At 55.0% G+C, this 17,242-nt stretch overlaps 1 protein-coding gene across 8 annotated transcripts in view; it reads right to left on the bottom strand.

Moving 5' to 3' along the window:
- Window positions 1-16,843, bottom strand: part of TLE3 (TLE family member 3, transcriptional corepressor) — a 48,640-nt gene extending 31,797 nt beyond the window's left edge. For 6 of the 8 annotated variants that reach the window (XM_033439971.2, XM_033439973.2, XM_033439972.2 and 3 more), the window contains exons 1-4: window positions 15,741-16,843; window positions 15,096-15,196; window positions 14,517-14,580; window positions 13,481-13,525 (exon numbers count right to left, since the gene is read on the bottom strand). In XM_033439971.2, the coding sequence (XP_033295862.1) occupies window positions 13,481-13,525; window positions 14,517-14,580; window positions 15,096-15,196; window positions 15,741-15,764 (234 nt within the window). In that variant the 5' untranslated portion in view covers window positions 15,765-16,843. The remainder of the gene's footprint in view (window positions 1-13,480; window positions 13,526-14,516; window positions 14,581-15,095; window positions 15,197-15,740) is intronic. The other 2 variants (XM_012535405.3, XM_004276247.3) reach the window with 1 other exon arrangement.
- Between the last annotated feature and the right edge of the window lie 399 nt (window positions 16,844-17,242).

Genomic DNA, 17,242 nt, shown 5'->3' with positions numbered 1-17,242 from the left:
GCCACACAGAAATGACCTGGCGTTGCCTCCCAGCTCGGCCTCCAATCTAGCTGCATGGCTTTGGGCAAATCCCTTCCCTCCTCTGGGCTTCAATTCTGTCGTCTGCAAAACAGAGGGATGGACTGAATAAATGATAAGATCCAGGAGCCATCTTTCAGAGTCTGAGAACGCTAAACATTCCTGAGTTGCTCTGTGACACATCGATTCCTCCAGAAAGCTCAGTAAAACAGAGCAGAACGTGAGTTCAAAGGATGAGCAGAGAAGAGGCAAGGCGACTTGAGACACGGATGGATGCCGGGCGGTGGGCTAGGCTGGGGCTGGCTGGGCTTGGCCCCCAGGACCAGTCTTCACGGCACAGACCGTTCGAACGTGTCCATCAGCCATACTGCGCCCAACGGTCACAGAGCAGACAAGAGCAGTGATGTCCTATCTGTAGGTGCCGAGCACCTCCTGTCCGGGTTCTTGTCGTGATTCACAGGGAGCTGAAGACAGCCAGGCAAGGGCTCTTCAAGGTGTCTCACTTAGTGGGAAGTAACAGCAATGAGGCAGCCAAAGGGCCGCTCCTAGGTTCCCGGTTTCACTTCTAAAACAAGCATTTCTTCACGGGACAACCAGCGTCTTGGGAAGAACAGAGTGCTGTGATTCTGGGGTCCCGTGTGTGGACGTGTGCGAGAAAAACGAGCTGACGGAAAGATACCTACGTGAGACGTGAGTTACACCCCAAGTCCCGTGGAAATGGTGCTCCCCCCCCAGCTCTGCATCTGACAGGCCATGTGACCTCTGGACCGCTGGCTGGGCCTTGGGTGACTCCTCTCGAAGCATGTGTGTCTGGGGTGGACACCTGGTCTGCTCTAGGGTTCTTGAATTTGGATGGGGTTTTACCTGGCTCTCTGACTCGAGTCCTGGGGTGCTCAAAGGGAGGCTGCCTGTCTTGAATTAACATCACAGGGGCACAGGGAGAGGCTGGGGGCCATGCAGAAGCAGGAAGCTGTGGCAGCCAGGTGCCACAGTCACCCCGCAATCATACTGGGAGATTCCAGAACAATGCATCCGAGCAGTTTTACCTTCAAGTTTCCCACTGCATTTCCTAGGCAATTCTAAACTGACAGGCCCTCAATTATTGGACTACGAGATGAAATTCCTTGCCAAGCAGTTTCTTCTCAGACCAAGCTCAGAGAGCTCGGAAACAAAGCAAGGGGACGTGTTATCACCAGAGAGAAGGAAGTCCAGGGACAGGGAGGTGTGAGACCTCCAGCAAAAGCCAGTGCCGGGTTCCCAGGCCCTGCTGCATCCCCGCCAGCCACTGGCTCTAGGGGAGAGCAGCTCTACGGTGTCTTTAAGGAGGGGGGAGTAAATGACCCACTTGGCAGCCCGGGAGATAATGACCCCTGCTCCTGCAGGGGCTGGGGAGGTTTACATCACAGATCACTCAATGATAGGTGAGCCTCCTTAAAGGCCCTTTTAGCATTGACATATTGATCAAATTATATATAACTACAACGCCATTAAATATTTATGCTTCCGAGGAAGCCTGCTGAATTCTTTATGCAGGGAGGGCTCGGAACAAAAAAAGGCCCAGCCCTGGTGTGACCCTGAGGATCTGTCTCCCGGGGGAAGGAAGGGGACGCTGGTTGGGGCCAGCCTGTGACACTGGTCCCCGTGCCCTTCACACAGAGTAAAGATGGCAGAGAGGATTTAACACACTTGCCCTTACCCAGCGAGGACAGATGAAAAGCAAGGGAGTCTGGGGGCCCTGAGTTGTGACATGACCTTCCCAGGTGCTCCCCTGAAAGGAATCCCGCGTTCCTTTTCTGTGCCCACCAGAAGTCTTGGACATTTTCTGCCAAGAGTCTAGGGAGTAAGGGAATTGGGAATGGTGACGCTGAGTGAGGAAGCGGGGGAGTGGCGTGGGTGGGAGAACAGAGGAAGCATCTAGGCCACTGACCCTGGAAAGAGCTGGCAACGCAAAGTCTGGAGACCTGCATTTCCGCCCCAGGTGTGTCTTGCGCTAGGACCTCAGCTTCCATTGCATGAAGGAGGCAGACTTGGGTCCAAGTTAATAATCAGAGCTCTCAAAAACAAATTAGGTGCTGTGTGCAAGTGAGTACCCCGTCCTGGGGAGCATTCAATGGCAACCCTACAGGGACACGGGCGTGGATACCACTCCACGGGAGGGACTTGGAAAGGTGACAGCCAAGTCTCTCCCTGGCTCTAAGACTCGAGACTTTCATTTCTCAGACTCTCAGTTTCCATCCACCGGGCTTCCTGTTAACAAGATCCAATAATCTTTAAATATTTGTTCACTTTAATTTCTTGGCTCCCAAACACATTAAACTCTGCTTGCCTCCCACCCCCACTCCAGGGAATGGCCCTCAAAGAGCCTGCTTGTGTAGATGGAACAGGGAAAGCCTTTTCAGATTACAGCTTCTCCCAACACTGCCCATTCATCCCAGGCGCGGAAGACCCCACCAACCCCCCCCAATCCCTCCCTCCCTCCCCTCAGATAACCCCCTGGTCCCCTCCCCCACCTTCCCAGACTCCACAGGCCAACTCCCGCCAGGAGGGAAAATTCTCAATTCATCCCTGTGGCGTTGCTATGGCAACCCCCAGCCACCTAATCCCCCTTGGAACATTATGCAAATCTCCCTTTGCCCCTCAACAGGCTGTAAAAGTCACATTACCCTTGCAGAGGCGGCTCGTTAAATTTTGGGAGTCTCCCTGTAAGGTCAGCACTGTGACTTTTTAGGGACAGGGGCTCTCTGGGAAACCTGGGTGGTGGGAAGGGGAAAATGAGGTGTCGGGGAAGGAGCAGAAAACAGTCCCCTTTTACCCACCCCATCACTGAGTCCACAACCCAAGCGCGTGGCCCTTCCTTAGATTAAAAGGGTCAGAGGGGCCTCTCTTCCCCAGACAAGGATGGCAGGAATGGTGGCATTTCATAGGCCATAAAAATCAAGATCAGTTATTTAGAAACTTGCTTAAACGATCGGCTCCCTCTCAGACTGGCCCCCTCCCAAACCATCAGCACATTCAACATCTCATTTCACAGATGGAGAAAAGGAGGCCCAGAGAGGGCCCAGCTGCCCCAGGTCACACAGCAAGACAATGGCTCTGGAGCCAGAATTCCTCCCCCTCATCAAGGGTTCTAAACCAGGGCAGATTTTACTCCCCCAGGGACACTGGCAGTGTCTGGAGACATTTTTGGGTGACACAACTGAAGTGGTGCTACTGGAAATTAGGAGGTAAAGGCGAGGGATGCTGTTTAATATCCCGGGAAGCCCAGGACAGCCCCACCACAGAGAATTATCTGGCCCCCAAACGCCAACGGTGCCCAGGTTGAGAAACCCCAGTCTACACGTCGCTGACACTCATGTTTCACTGAATTCTTAAAAAGCTTTGTCTGAGGACTTCCCAACACTGGAATCAAAGCCTTGATGTACAGGTGGGTCTGTGGGTGGGCCAGCGTGGAGACCACAGAAGACCACGCCTTGATGTGGCCTCTGGATAAAGATCACTGGTCCAAATGAAACAAGCCGAGTTACCAGTTCTGAACCTGCCCCTGATCCACAGGGAGACCGCAATCGGGTCACTGAACCTCTTGAAACGTCAGTGTTCCTACCGTTAGGCGGGGCTCCTGGTGTCCACCTTGTAGGGCTGGCATGTGGAGTCAACAAGTCACAAAGGAGAAAGGGCTCTGGGAAGTGTCACGACATGTGCAACACCAAGGAGCTGGTCCTCGCTCTCTCAGGCCTTGGCAACTTCAGGGACTGTCCCGCTGTGAGAACCCCCTGTTGAGGTCTCCCCACACACAAGGGAGGTACTGTGCTAAGCAGTTAGCATGCGTCATTTCACATCATCCTCAAAACACGCTCTATAACTGCACAGTCCAATACATGAAGCCACCGGCCATGCGTGGCTAGCTAACGTTAATTAAAGTTCAATTTGAAACTCAGTTCCTCGGTCACAGTAGCCACATTCCAAGGCTCAACAGCCGCACGTGGCTGGTGGCTACCGTACTGGACAATGAGACAGCCACTTCCACGACTGCAGAAAGTTCTATCAGGCAGTACCACTCTAACAGGTAGGCATTCTCACCATTCCCATTACAAATTCAAGTTCGCAGAGAGAAATGGCCTGTCCCAAGTCACACAGCCAGTAGATCCTAATCTAGGACTCAAAACTAAGTTTGTATGACTTCCAAGCCTGTCTCCTAGCCACCAGGACAGGCCATCTCCCAGCTCCTGGTGCTCTGAACCTAACTTCCCAGGATGCCCCTTCGAGAACCAACTGACTTCTGAGAGACCAACTCTGATTCCACTGGCACCTTCATGAAAAAGGGTTTACCAAAGACCCACCACCTGGAGGCCTGGGAAATGCCCAATGTTCCTACAGCACCAGAGGGGGATTAAGACAGGGACCTAGTCAGGGGGATAGCGAGGGAGAGCCAGGTGGAGATCCCTTGAGAAGTGGGGTGAGAACCAGGTAAGAGATTAGAGAGAAACCGGAAAAGGCTAAGAGAGAAGACCATCCACACACACACCCCACCACCGCCACCTTCAGGAGTTCCTGCAGGCTAGGCTCCCCGGTGCCACACACAGAGCGCCAGGTGACACGGAGACCAGCGTCAAGCCAACAGTGGGAGAACTGTGGCAGGGGGAGGGCAGCTCGGGGGCTCTAATGCTTCTCCTCGTTTCAGGCTGGCTTCATGGGGATACCGATTCTCTGGGATAAAGCGTGAGGTCCTAGGAGATGGGGCCATCAACCTCAACTCCTCCGGAGTCTTGCCCGAGGACTTCTGCTCTTAGGCAAAGCAAGATGGGCACTGGACTGCAGCACTCTCCACGGGTAAGGCATCTCTGAGGAAGGGCCCCCTGCTCTTCTCAGAGTAAGGGTTTAAGGAAAGGCTAAAGCACCCACTGACTGATCAGCCCTGGCCCGCCCCCTACCTCCATCTGCCCGATCTCATGGGTACTCTCTTCCCACCAGGCTATTGAGCCCCTCATTCCAGACCATTTGGTATCACCGGCAGCTTCTCCCAGGCCCACGAGTCTGCCCGACCTCTTCCCGGGCAGGAAGTCTGATAGTCCATGTACCCCGCTTGCACCTCAGCTGGAGGATTGCCTCCCATCCCTTGCCCCCCAGACACACTAAACTGCCCCGCTCCGCCCTAGCAGATCTCACCACTGGTTCACAAAGCACGTGCCTGCCGGGATGCTCAGTTTCAGACCAGGAGCAGGACGGACCTGTGGAGGGCTCTCCCCTGAGAAGTGTTTGGGGACTGGGTAGAGGCCCTTTGTCACAAAGTCCTCACCTCCTGGCTGGGTGGTGTAGGAGTCTAAAACAGAAACCTCCCCAGCCAACCAGGCAGGAAGAGTCCCCTGCCCTGCCCCCAGGTTGCAGGACTGGTGGAAAGAACTCTTTCCGCCTCTGAGGGAAGATGTACCCTCCCAGTACAAACGAAAGAAAAAGTTCTCATTCGGAATTGAGGGGGAAGAAAAAAAGTCGAAGAGCTGTGAACAATGGTTATCAAGGATTTAAAAGGGCAATGAGATAAGGCCCCAACACTTGGAACTCCAGGCCCAAATAGATAGCTGAGGAATGACAGGCATCGTTTACTAATTTACCTCCAAGCCATTAACCCTTGCTTCCTGCTACTCGGGTGCTCCCATAATCCTAATTCAGCATGCTTTCCCTGGTTCTTCCCCATTCCTTATCCCGCCCCCCCATATCTCTGCTTTATCATCTTTCCCCAACTATCTCGTTCCTCACCCCCCTCCCTTTCTTCTCCTCTCACACTTCAACTGTCCTGTCATGTGAGACGGGAAAAAAAAATGGTTAAGCCTATCAAAGACACGTTATAATACAGGTTTATGACACATATTTCTTCCTACCAGCACAACTTTCGCAACCACAGGCCTCTCTCAGAAACCTGAGAAAGCCTGGTATCCTTCCCAGAAGGTCCGTGACGCTATACAGGGTCAGGAAGACCCCCAGACTGGAACATACAGTCCCGGAGTCCCCAACAAAATGCACACCGTGCACCCGGTACGGGCTCAGGGGCCTCCGTGAATGCAGAATGGTCACGTCCCTCAGGGCGCTCAGAGCCTCCACACCGCTCTCCTCCCCTCTTAAACCCAGCCCCAGTTTAAGAGCACAGCCCTGAGGGCTTCCCTGGTGGCGCAGCGGTTGAGAGTCCGAGCGGGTTCGTGCCCCGGTCCGGGAGGATCCCACATGCCGCGGAGCGGCTGGGCCCGTGAGCCATGGCCGCTGAGCCTGCGCGTCCGGAGCCTGCACTCCACAACAGGAGAGGCCACAGTAGTGGGAGGCCCGCGTACCGAAAAAAATAAAGAAAGAAAAATAAAGAAAAGAACACAGCCCTGTGGCACCCTTAAGTATACAGGTCATCTTCACACGCCAGGCCTTTCGTGCCAGGCTCTGATACTTTCCTCCTGGTGTGTGTGTGTCCTGGAGCCAAATGCCTGTGAGTTTAGGTTTCTAAGGTGAAAATGTCTAATCTGCTCTGCAAACAATCAAGTGCTACAGAAATACGAAAGGCTATATTATTATAATCTACGATATCTGGTAGATCAAATTTTCACTGTATCCTTGATGAAGGCTTTCCCTTGGAATTATCTGGAGATGGCGGCAGCTGCCCCAGCACCCCGCCTGTGTCACTCACGCGGCGGGTGAATGAAACGGGGCGCCTCTGAGAGGACAGGGCAACGGGCGCAGCCAGACCCAACCCCAAAGGGGCTCCCCTGGAATCTCAGCCCCACTCCTGGGAACTTCCTTCACCCTTCAAAGGACGCAATTGGTCAGGGGAAGTTCTGGTGATAGCAAGCGAAGGGAGCCTCTTCCTAAAAGGTTGTTGAACCTTCAAAGTCGTGACATCACTGGGGTGAAGGGGAGGGAGGTCTTTGTTCTCAGGCAGAATCTTCAGGGCTGAGTAAATGGGTCCCCTGGCTCATCCCAAGCTGGGATGAACCTCCCCTGAAGAAGGCAAGTCCCTGACCTCCCCATCCTCACAATTTCCGGAGGGGCCTCTGCAGAAGAACGGCCTCCTGGAATCTGATTTGAGGGACTTCGAGGCCCCTGATCTGACTCCCCAAAAGCTGACCCCTCCCCCGTCAGATGGCCTCTGCCTGCACATCCACGGTGACAAGGTGACAGTTTGGAAGCCTGCTCGCTCCACCCACATGCTCACCAGTGCAACAGCCCTAGCGAACAAAAGAACTCAACATCACTGCTGGGGAGAACTGCAACGCCCCCATTATCTCCTCCAGAAGACCCTCGGGGGCGGCACCAAACCTTACTTCTGTGGCAGCAGGAAATTCCCCCCCTTCCCTAAGTTTCCCCTTAGCCTCAACCTGAGAAGGAACATTTCTTTTGAAAGGCAAGAGAAAAGCAAAAGCCAAGGGAGAAAAGCAAAGAGAGAAGGGGAGAGAAAGCATCTTGGCTGTGATCTTGAAAACAAGATATTGTCCCTTTAAGCATATAAAAACAAGGCCCTTGAGTGCGCAGTTCTCACTCTGGTACACAATTATGGGTGCTTTCAGCTGTCTAGCACTACTTCAAGTGCTCTCTTAAACCAGACTGTCAATGGCATGTTGAAAGCTATTTTGCCGGCTGCTATCATTAATAGCAAAGTGGAGAGCTGGGCTGATGAGAATTAAATATGGGGGAGGGGGCGGGTCATAACCAGTCATTACAGAATTACCAATATGAGCAAGAAGACAATGCCACTTTGGGGAGTAAAGTTCAAACCAGCAGATGACGGTGGGGAAGCAGGCCACAGACTGCAGCAAGTGGCCCCCCGGCCCGGCCCGGCAGATGGACCTGGGCCAGCCCTGGAGAGCCATCTGGGCACCGAAGAGCCACAGAGCGGCGAGTGTGAGAGCAGAGAGGCCTTGGAGATCGCTTTGCTGCAACATGTCACCACCTCACCTCCTGCCCCAAGTGGAGTCCCCCCTCCCCGCCCCGTTCCCAAGACTTGTGGACTTGTGGCTTCCGGGACACACCTGGCTGCCTTTCCAAGCACTGCTGCTGCCACCCCCGGAGGAGCCTCCACTGGCGGCTCCTGCCTAACGAACGCGGCCCTCCCTTTAAGACGAGGCTCAAGTAACAGCCCTTCGGTGTAGTCTTCTCTGACCCGACTCCCCTTTCCCAGGAAGGATGAGCCCTTCCGTCCCGGGGGCTCCTCCGTTAGTACTTACTTCACTGCATTGCAATGACTTATTTAGATGCCCGACTCCCCCGTGGAGGGAAGGGTGTCTGTGGAACAAGCCCCAGACCACACTCGGGACACCCCAGGCCCCTAATAATCATTTTGGGGATCAGTCCAACCCCCTCATCTGACTGATGGAGAAACTGGATGGTGAGCGGTAGGAAGCAGCAGGAGGAAGCCTGCAGAGCCGGCGGCCAGCCCGCAACGAACACCCCCCATCTCGACTCACACCCTCTGACTGCCCAGTAATTCTGAGCAAAGGAGAAGCAACGTGTTCACTGAGCACCCAGTATGTGCTAAGTGCACGTAGGAGTCCTGAGCAGAGGGGCTTGCCCCCCAGCTATGGGGGTGTAGGAGGACCTCCTGCATGCAGATCGCAGCAGGGCACCCCACTGAGGTCCAGCCTGATCACCTTTTTGCCCCTGGCATCCCAGGATTTTGTACAAACGGGATGGAAAAACATTTTCCCCCCACGCAGGAAGGAAAAGGGAATTCATCCCTTGGCTGACTCACTCCTACACCAAAAAAGGAAACAAAGGGCCTCTGACCTAGGCTAGACCCTTCCTGTCCGAGCTGGGGAAGGAGGAAGCCACAGACAGAAAGAAGAGCTCCGTGCCCTCCAGGAGCTCCTGGTCCAGCAGGATTCACGGAGAGTCTTCAGTAAGGAGCCAGGTCCCCATCTAGGACCAGTTTCCTTGATCGGAGGGTAAACACAGGGACCATGTGCCCATCTCCCAGGTCATTTCAGTGATCAAATGGACGAGAAGGAAAAGCGCAAGGAAAGCACACAGACCCTCGCTCTGACAACTCCATCAGCAAGAAGGAAGAGGGGGTCCCGAGAAGGCTGGTGTGAGATGCAGTCTTGGGAACCTGGGAGGCAGGCTCCTCCTAGGTGGACAGGACAGGGTGAAGGGAGCTTGGAGCTTGGTGGACCCCAAACTGGAGCAAGGCAGGCACCCCAGGCCAGCATGACTAGAGGAGAGACTGTTCCGGAGAAAAGCGACAAGGCAAGAAAGTCAGAAGGAAATCAGGGCGTAGAGCGGTTCCCGGATGCCAGCATTCTGACCAAAATAAATGATACTCAAAGGTTTTTTTCTTAGCTCGACTCAGATGCCACACAAATAGGCACCACCCTAGTATGAAGACCCACGTCCCCTTCAATTTCAGTGTTCCACCTTCTCCTCACCAAGACGGACCTGATTCCTGGGCAGGGTTCTGGTAACCTCACCACCTGCTGGCCCCCTCTGGCCACCCACACCTTCACAGCAGCCACAAAACTTCAAGCTGTTATCCCTAGAGGTCTTCCAGCCCAAGCCCCTTTTTATGTAGGTGTGAGGACCCAGAGAAGGGCAATGACAAATGAAGATGTCCCATCTCCATCTTCAGCCACGTTCATGGCCACCCCCATCCTTAGATGAAAGTCACAGGTTTTATCACTTTACCTTACCTGTGACCCTTACCTCCGGGATTGCTAGTTATGCATTGTGTTCATTACTAGGCGCACTGAATCACTGGTTGTGCAAATAGCTAGCGGTTCAGAAGAGCACCCTGGGTGGGCAAAGATGATTCATCTGATATGGTTATAGAACCAGAAATGCGGGACTTTGGCGTTGCCAGGTTTGTGGCCTTAGCCTCCTGAGATAACGCAGAAATCAACAATAATTATAGACACAGAGTGCTATTAGTTAGTAAATAAGCGCTCTTCGTTTCTTGAGTTTTGCTAAGAGACCTGGGGTCAGGAGGAAAAGTGGCAGCGGCAGTTCCTCTGCTAACATGGGGCTGGATACCTCGACTCCCCTGCCTGGGCCTCAGTCTCCTCATCTGTGACTTGAAAGGTCTGCAGGAGATGCCAAAGGGCTCTCCCAGTTAGAACAGAAAGTTAGAAGAAGTGTTGCTCGGTGACAGAAAAGTGGGGGCATGACACTGTCCCCAAGTCAAAAGGCCTCTGGTGCTCTTCCAAAACCTTAGCGCTCACCAGCAGGGGGTGAAAAGAAGGCCTGCCCCAGCTTCTCAGGGCACCAGTGCCTCAAACCCAATGCACTACGATCGCTCCGGAGGGCTTGTTTCTACGCTGGCGATTTGTGGCTGACACCCGAGAGCTTCAGCCTCTGCGGGAACAAGATGGGAACTGACGAGCTGGCCAGCCATCATCACCTCCCCGGCCTTGCTGAATCACCCTTGACATCCTGCCTGGAAGTAGAGGCTTGGAGGAGGTGGGTGACCTCTCGAAATCTCGGGCCAGGCCCATGATGCTGTAACCTCTGCTTTGCCACAATGAGGGAGGGAGGGGAGGAGAAACTATTTACTGCTTCTCTGGGATCTGACAGCTTGGAAAAAGAACGGAGAGGGAGACAGAGAAACAGCTAGGAAAGGAGCCAGCCACCGTGAGTTTAACCTCTCGGTAGAATAAAAACGGGCCGGACGCACCTCATCAGCTGCCCTCTGTCAATACTCAGGCCCATCTGGTGGAACCTGAGGTTCCCAACTAATAGGCATTTCCCATAGAGCCAGCAAACGGCTTTTGAAAAAAATATGTGGGGGTGCTGGTAAGAGGTGAGTGTGTGTGTGTGTGTGTGTGAGAGAGAGAGAGAGAGAGAGAGGGAGAGAGGGAGAGAGGGAGACAGGGAGAGAGAGAGAGAGAGGGAGAAAGAGCGGGAGCACGCAGGCTGAGGACTGCCACGCTCCCCAAGGTGCTAGCTCTGGAGAGCATCCATTATATAAAAGTACAGACAGTCCCCGCCCCCCCGCCCCCCCCCCCCAGCTTCAAGATGAAGAATCCAGCCTGTTTGTTCCAGGCAGATGTAATCACACGAACAGTCAAGTCTAGAGGGCAGGACACTGCATGAATAATTCAAGCACTCCAGTCACTTGATTGTGTGTGCAGATAAAACACCAGTCAACCGCTAAACAGGTCAGCTGATAAACTTGTTTGCTCAGGCCTAACCACCATCCACCAAATGCACCCAAGACCCACACTACAATTAGTGGCCGGTTTTCTTCTGCAGAACCCTTGCATGCCTAGGGAGTGGCCAGCCCCAGGAGGTCAGGGCTGCATTTCTCAGTGCAGGGTTGCTTCACCTCCTTGCCTCTTTGTTCCTACCCAGCCACCGGGCGATTGCACCCAACTCAGAGATTGCCATAAAACCGGCAAAGGCACTGAACTCAGAGCACGGAACACTCCTGCTGGGAAGCAAGGGGGAGCTGAGGCTGGAAGGCAAAGGTGAGTGGCAAACAGGGTAAAGTCCTGTTTAAAAGCCAGAGGCCCAGATTTGAGTCCTAGGTCTGCCCTCCTCGCCTCCCTGAAGCCTCAGTTTCCTCGCCTACAAAAAGAGGGCAAAGAATACATTTATCTGCCTCTGGCAGCTGACAGGATTAAATGAGACCATGTCGCCAAACCTCAGGCATTCTCCCCCTAAGAACCTGGTTTGGGGACTGGCCAGAAGTCCCAGATGCACACAGCTGCTCCTTATGCAAACCCCACCACTCAATGTGCTAGGAAGGCGAATAACTCTTCCTGGGTTCAGAGTGTCCCCAGGACTCCAGGGACGGCTTCGCTCCACCAGCCGAGGTGGATTCTTTGTGCCAAAGAACCAGCCACTCACAGACGCGGGGAACACCACCCATGCAGACCTCGACGTGCAACGACATATTACACCTTAACCACGAAGCTCTTAGAAAAACGGCTGCTGTAACTTTTAAACCTGGGTGCAATTACCCTGTTCAATTTAAACACACCCAAGATACCAAGCGCTGAGGACAAAAAAAGAGGGGGTGGAGAAAGGGATGAGGTTGCATCCTGCATAAGAGCCCAAGGCCCTTGAACACCTGGAACCCCGGTTGCACTGCACACATTCTTACTGGACCAGTCAGACCCAGTCAGTCCCACCTGAAGTTGGGCAGTCTCTAGCCCCGACTCCCGAGGAGAGACAGCTTTACTTACAAAGTGGTGTCTGTTTACAGTTCCTGTGGGTCAAGAAGTAAAAACCTGGTAGCCTTCATGTGCCTCCCCAGATTCCTCAACAAACTCAGGTCCCTTTCTGGCTGCCCTTCACCCAACACTGGGGTTCCCTCCAGGAGGAGAAAGGAAACTAGATTCCAAAGACTCTGTGCGAAGCCACTGGAGTGGGCAGACAGGAATCTACAAGCATTCCAGAGGTCACCTGCCCTGGGTCCTGCCCCCTTAAAGAGCGAAGATTAAACCTTGTAAACCACTGTTCATTTAGAGCAGAAAGTCCATTCAGAGCACAGTCAACGAAGACTAGAATAAGTCAACAGTCTTCTGGGATTTCAAGAACACCAATTGTTACAGAGAACCACCGGCCTGCGCCATTTCTCCTTGCCAAGTCAATGCTAATCACTGGCCAGGCCAAATTATAGGCGGCCTCTCCTCGGAAAACAAATACACAAACGGGCCTCTCCCACAGCCCAGCCCGGCACCCAGAATGAGTTACTGATATGCAGCAAGATAAAGGTGTTTGTATTCGCCCGGTCTGAGGTATACTGTTATTAGAAGAGTAACAATACGGGGTAGTTTACATATCCATCGCACACTACCACACTAGCTAAACTGGTTTGACTTCAAACCAGGATTTCAAAGCTGAGCTCAACCCCCAGCCATCTCAGAAGTCCTGGCGAGGCTGCCCCAGGCTCGTTACTTCACCTCTCGGCTTCATCTTCCTTCTCCGAAAAATGGGAAAGGCTGTGGCCGCCTTCACATTAAGATGGAGATAAAAGAATTGCCTCATATACATAAGGCATTGGGCTGTATTTCATTCTGGCTTTATATTTTTAAGCAGTTGGTGGCTTGTTCCCTTAAATTTTGACAGCTCAGCCTGGCTTTTAAGACTCTTGAAGTTTAATCTCATCAAGGCAGAACATATTTTTGTACACACACACACACACACATACAAACTCTCCTGCCTTTCCTCTTGAAAATTTTACATTAAAACAGGTAGCAGCCAGCTACCTCTGGGTTTCAGGAGTTTGTAAGGAACAAGTTTCCTTTGGCTCCTTCCTCCTCCACCAAGATCCAACACCAGGACGAACTTCACAAGCTCGGACACTAGAAGCTCAACATGTCCAAGAAATCAGCCAAGCCTCAAACCCTGCATGTCAAGGGCTGGATCCATTCACTCTTCAAAGAGGAGGAGAAGGAACAGAAGAACGAGGCTCATTTTCAAACAGGAGGAGCCATTTTTAAACATCTGTAGATTAGGTAAAAATTTTAAAGCTAGACGTGTACGGTAAAGCACTTACCTGCTTGTGCATTTCAATGTTCAATCCATAGGACATCTCGTAGTACTAAAAGTAAAAGTAACGGCCGTTAATGCACAACACCGAAGTCTGTTTGTGTTCCACAATGAGCTTTGGGGAAGGTTTCGGCCAAATGGTACTTTTATGATACATCTGTTAAAGAAGTTTAAGTCAAAGCCCAAAGCCGGCTATAAAGGGGCTGCAGAGCTGAAGACCGGCTCATGAGTGCTGTTCTCACGGCAACAGAACATCCTATACGCAAAGTATTATGAAGAGCGGGGCCCTCCCTCCCACCAGCCCTGCCTGTGCCATATATCCTGTTTATACAAGGTTCTCGTTCAACAAGGAATCGTGTGTACACTGGGACCCTCTTGTCCTCTGAGAGTTATTTAGCAATGTGTCGAAGGCCTCTTATGTGCAAAGCAGTGCAGGGAGCCTCACTTAAGGACCTCCGGTGCCTTCCTCACCAACAGAAGATTTAAACTTGCTGGAATAGACACTGGGAAAAGGGCGGACGTCTACACACTGTCCCAGGGCCTTTAAGGTTCTCAGTTGGGGGATCCCTGAGTGTACAGTGGAGGCAAACGCCTGTAAAAGGCTCCTCCACTGTCAGAACCCCCCGGAGAAAGGGGGTAGGCAGAGGGGCCTTACACCCCACTCTGGCTAGATCCCAGGGCTGCAGAGCAGTGAAGTTTTCAAACACTCCCAGGAGATCTCTAAGAGAGATTTTTATCCAACCCTGACATAGGCTGATCCAATCCTATCTTACTAGCCAAGATAAGACAACCAGCCCTCTGGGAAACCTTCAAAACACAAATTAATGGGGCACAAAGGAAGTGCACAAGTGCTTGGCCTGGGGTTTGGGTTTCTCTTTCTGCCCCTCCTCTCACCCACCCTCCTCCAAGTGGCCGGGCTATGGGAGGCTGGTGAAAGGTCAGAGGGCACACTCGGATTACACCCGCTCCGGGGCTGCCCGGCGGAGGCCGGTCAGGGGACCCGGCTCCAGGCTCCCCAGGCCCACGCCGCCCCGGCCTCTCACCATCACATAATGGCGCTGCATCTCCGTCTTCTCGTTCGCCAGCTTGTCGTATTCCACTTTGAGGCTGCGAGGGCAGAAGGAGCCGGCTCAGACTTGGCGCCTGCACAGCCTCCTCCGAGGCCCCAACCCAAGGGCCTCTGGGAGCCACTCTGTCACTTTCCTGACACCCTCCCCCCGGGGGGAACCCCTTATCCCGCAGCCTCTGGGGGAGGGGGACTTGGGTCCCCGACACGCGGAGATGGAGTGAAACAACTTGAAACTTCCCGCGGCCGAGAGAGTGGACTTATCCGAGCCGCGGGGGGGCGGGACCCCGACGCTCGCTCGCGACCCCCAGAACCCGGAGCGAGCCGGCTCGCGACCCGAACCCTCACCCTGGGGGCGGCGCAGGGAGCCGGGAGGCTCTGCCGGCAGCAAAGGGTTAAGGCGCCGCGCTCGGAAAGGGGAAACAAAAGGAAGAGGCCCGGACTGCCCCGCCGCCCCGGGGTCGGGGGCCCGCTCGGTCCCCTAGGGGTGGTGGCAGGAGCTGCGGCGGAGACGCCCCCGCCCCGCCAGCCCCGGGGCGGCCCCCACTGGCCTTACCTGTGATATTGAGCTTGCAGGAACTGGAATTCGTCTTTGATCCTGTCACAAGACTCAGCCACCGTGAATTTAAATCCCGGCTGCCCGGGTTGATGGGGAGCCTGAAGCCGGCGAGGACAAGACAGCGGAGGGGCGGGGGCGTCAGACCCGGCTCCAAGCTGCCCAGACCCCTCACTGGCTTTCCCCGTTCTCCCCCCGCACCTCCCCCACCCACCCACCATAGGGGCCGCCCTCACAGCCCAGCACCTTTCCAGCAAGTTTCTCAGCTCCCCGACGGGGCGGGGGGGGGACGGGGGGCTAACCTCTCCCTATTGGCCGCGGGGCTCCCATCCCTTTCACGAAGGGGCTCCCATTCCCTTCTGGGGCGGGGGAGACACACGAGTGAGTTGGGATACTTAGGCGAGGGGGCGGAGGACAGCGTGAAAACAGTTCCCCAGGACGACTGGCAGCCCCCCACGCCATTAGGGCGGAATTAACCTCCTCTCGTAACGGCGCCCCCCCATCCCATCCCCTTTGTGTGAGCGCGCGCGCGCACACACGCACACACTATAAAGGTAGCAACAAGCAAAATGGAGGTGCCAGATAAACTGCCTCGTTTACCCTCCCATGATAGATGCTTAAATAAACCGAATTGCAATTACTCACCGGATGTCTGCCTTGCGGATACATGGCAGGGAGGGGTCGTGATTCCGAGAGCGTGGAAGCGCCGAGAGCCCGGGCAGGGGAGATGCGGGGGAGGGGGGAGCCAAGCCCGAGCGGGGGGCGGCCGGGAAACCGAGAGCTCGTCCCCGGCCCCCCCAGCCCGCTCTCACACCGAAATCCCAGAGTCGGGCGCCCGCCCCAAGCGGAGACAAAGAGCCGCGAAGCAGGCGGCAAAGTCGTCGGCGGGCGCCGAGGCCGGGCGGCGGGCGCGGGCTTTGTGCACCTAGGGCTCGGCGGGCTGTGGCCGGCCGCCTTCCCCCCGCTGCGTGGAGCGCGTCAAAGCCGGGGGCTGAGCGGACATCGTCGTCTACCCGGCGGGTCCGGCGCGGGGTCCCGAGGTTAGGGGGCCCCTCCTGGGGCAAGCGCGGGCGCCCTCCGGTTCACTCAGCGCGTCGCGCCAGGAGGGAGGCGCGCCGGGGCAGCCCCAGCATCCGGGGCGCGCGGGTCCGATCCCAGGGGCGGCTCTCGGCGAGAAGAGGAAGGAGGCAGGCACCGGGGTGGCGGCTTGGGGCCGCAGGAGTGCCGGAGGGTGAGGGCGGGAGCCCGGCGCGGGCGCTTCGACCCCCCCCCCCCCCGGAGAGGAGAGCCTGCTGTTCTGTCTGTTACTGCCGCCGCCGCTGCAAGCCCTTCCCAGGGCCGAGGAGGAAACTCCGGGCTCAGTAGGTGGGAATCAACCACCCTGGCATCCTAACTCCAGCAGGCACAGGAAGCCGCATCAAAGGGGTCCTCGCTGCTCCCTGCTTGAGAGCCGAGTCCCCAGCGAGGAGCGCTCGGTGCCGCCACCGCCGCCTCGGAGCGCGCAGGCAGGAGAGCGCTGGAAGGGAGAAGCAGCCCGAGACCGGGGAGCTCTGTGGCTTCCTTCCTTCCCCTCGGCTCGGCTCTCCTCTCGCGCCCCGACAATCCCCCCAAACACACACACACGCGCACACACACACACTCGCACCAAAAAAAGTGCCCCGGACCTGCGGATACCACACACAGACAGGCGAGGGAGACGAGCACGAGGTCTGAACTGCCGCGAGAGCAGTTCCAAATAGGGACTGAAAAGTAACAAAATAATGTGGCAGCTTCGCCCAGCGCTGGCCAATGGGAGCGCGGGGCCCCCACGTGGGGCTGCCAGACTCGGCCTGCGACTGGGCGCCGCCGGGCGCGACGTCACAATGCCCTCTTGTGTCTAAAACTATGCATGAAAAGTAGCAATCAGGCCCTACCCGCTGGTGACTTTCGCATGGGAGTGAAAAACAGCGCTCCTCAGATCAGGAATTAACCGAAAGACATATAATAAATAGATATATATTATAGTCCTGGGCTGCTAGGGTTTTTTTCCCCTCCTCTCTTTTTTTTTTCCCACGATCTACTAGCAAATAATTATTTGGCGGGAGGGGGAAAGAGGGAAGACAGAGGAATAATAAAAGAAAAAAAAAGCTGTACAGTCCTCAAAACCT

The sequence above is a fragment of the Orcinus orca genome, chromosome 2 (genome assembly GCF_937001465.1).
Source record: "Orcinus orca chromosome 2, mOrcOrc1.1, whole genome shotgun sequence".
NCBI classification, from domain to species: Eukaryota; Metazoa; Chordata; class Mammalia; order Artiodactyla; family Delphinidae; genus Orcinus; species Orcinus orca.
The sequence above is the reverse complement of the archived record's forward strand: the minus strand, read 5'-3'. Positions and strand labels throughout refer to the sequence as shown.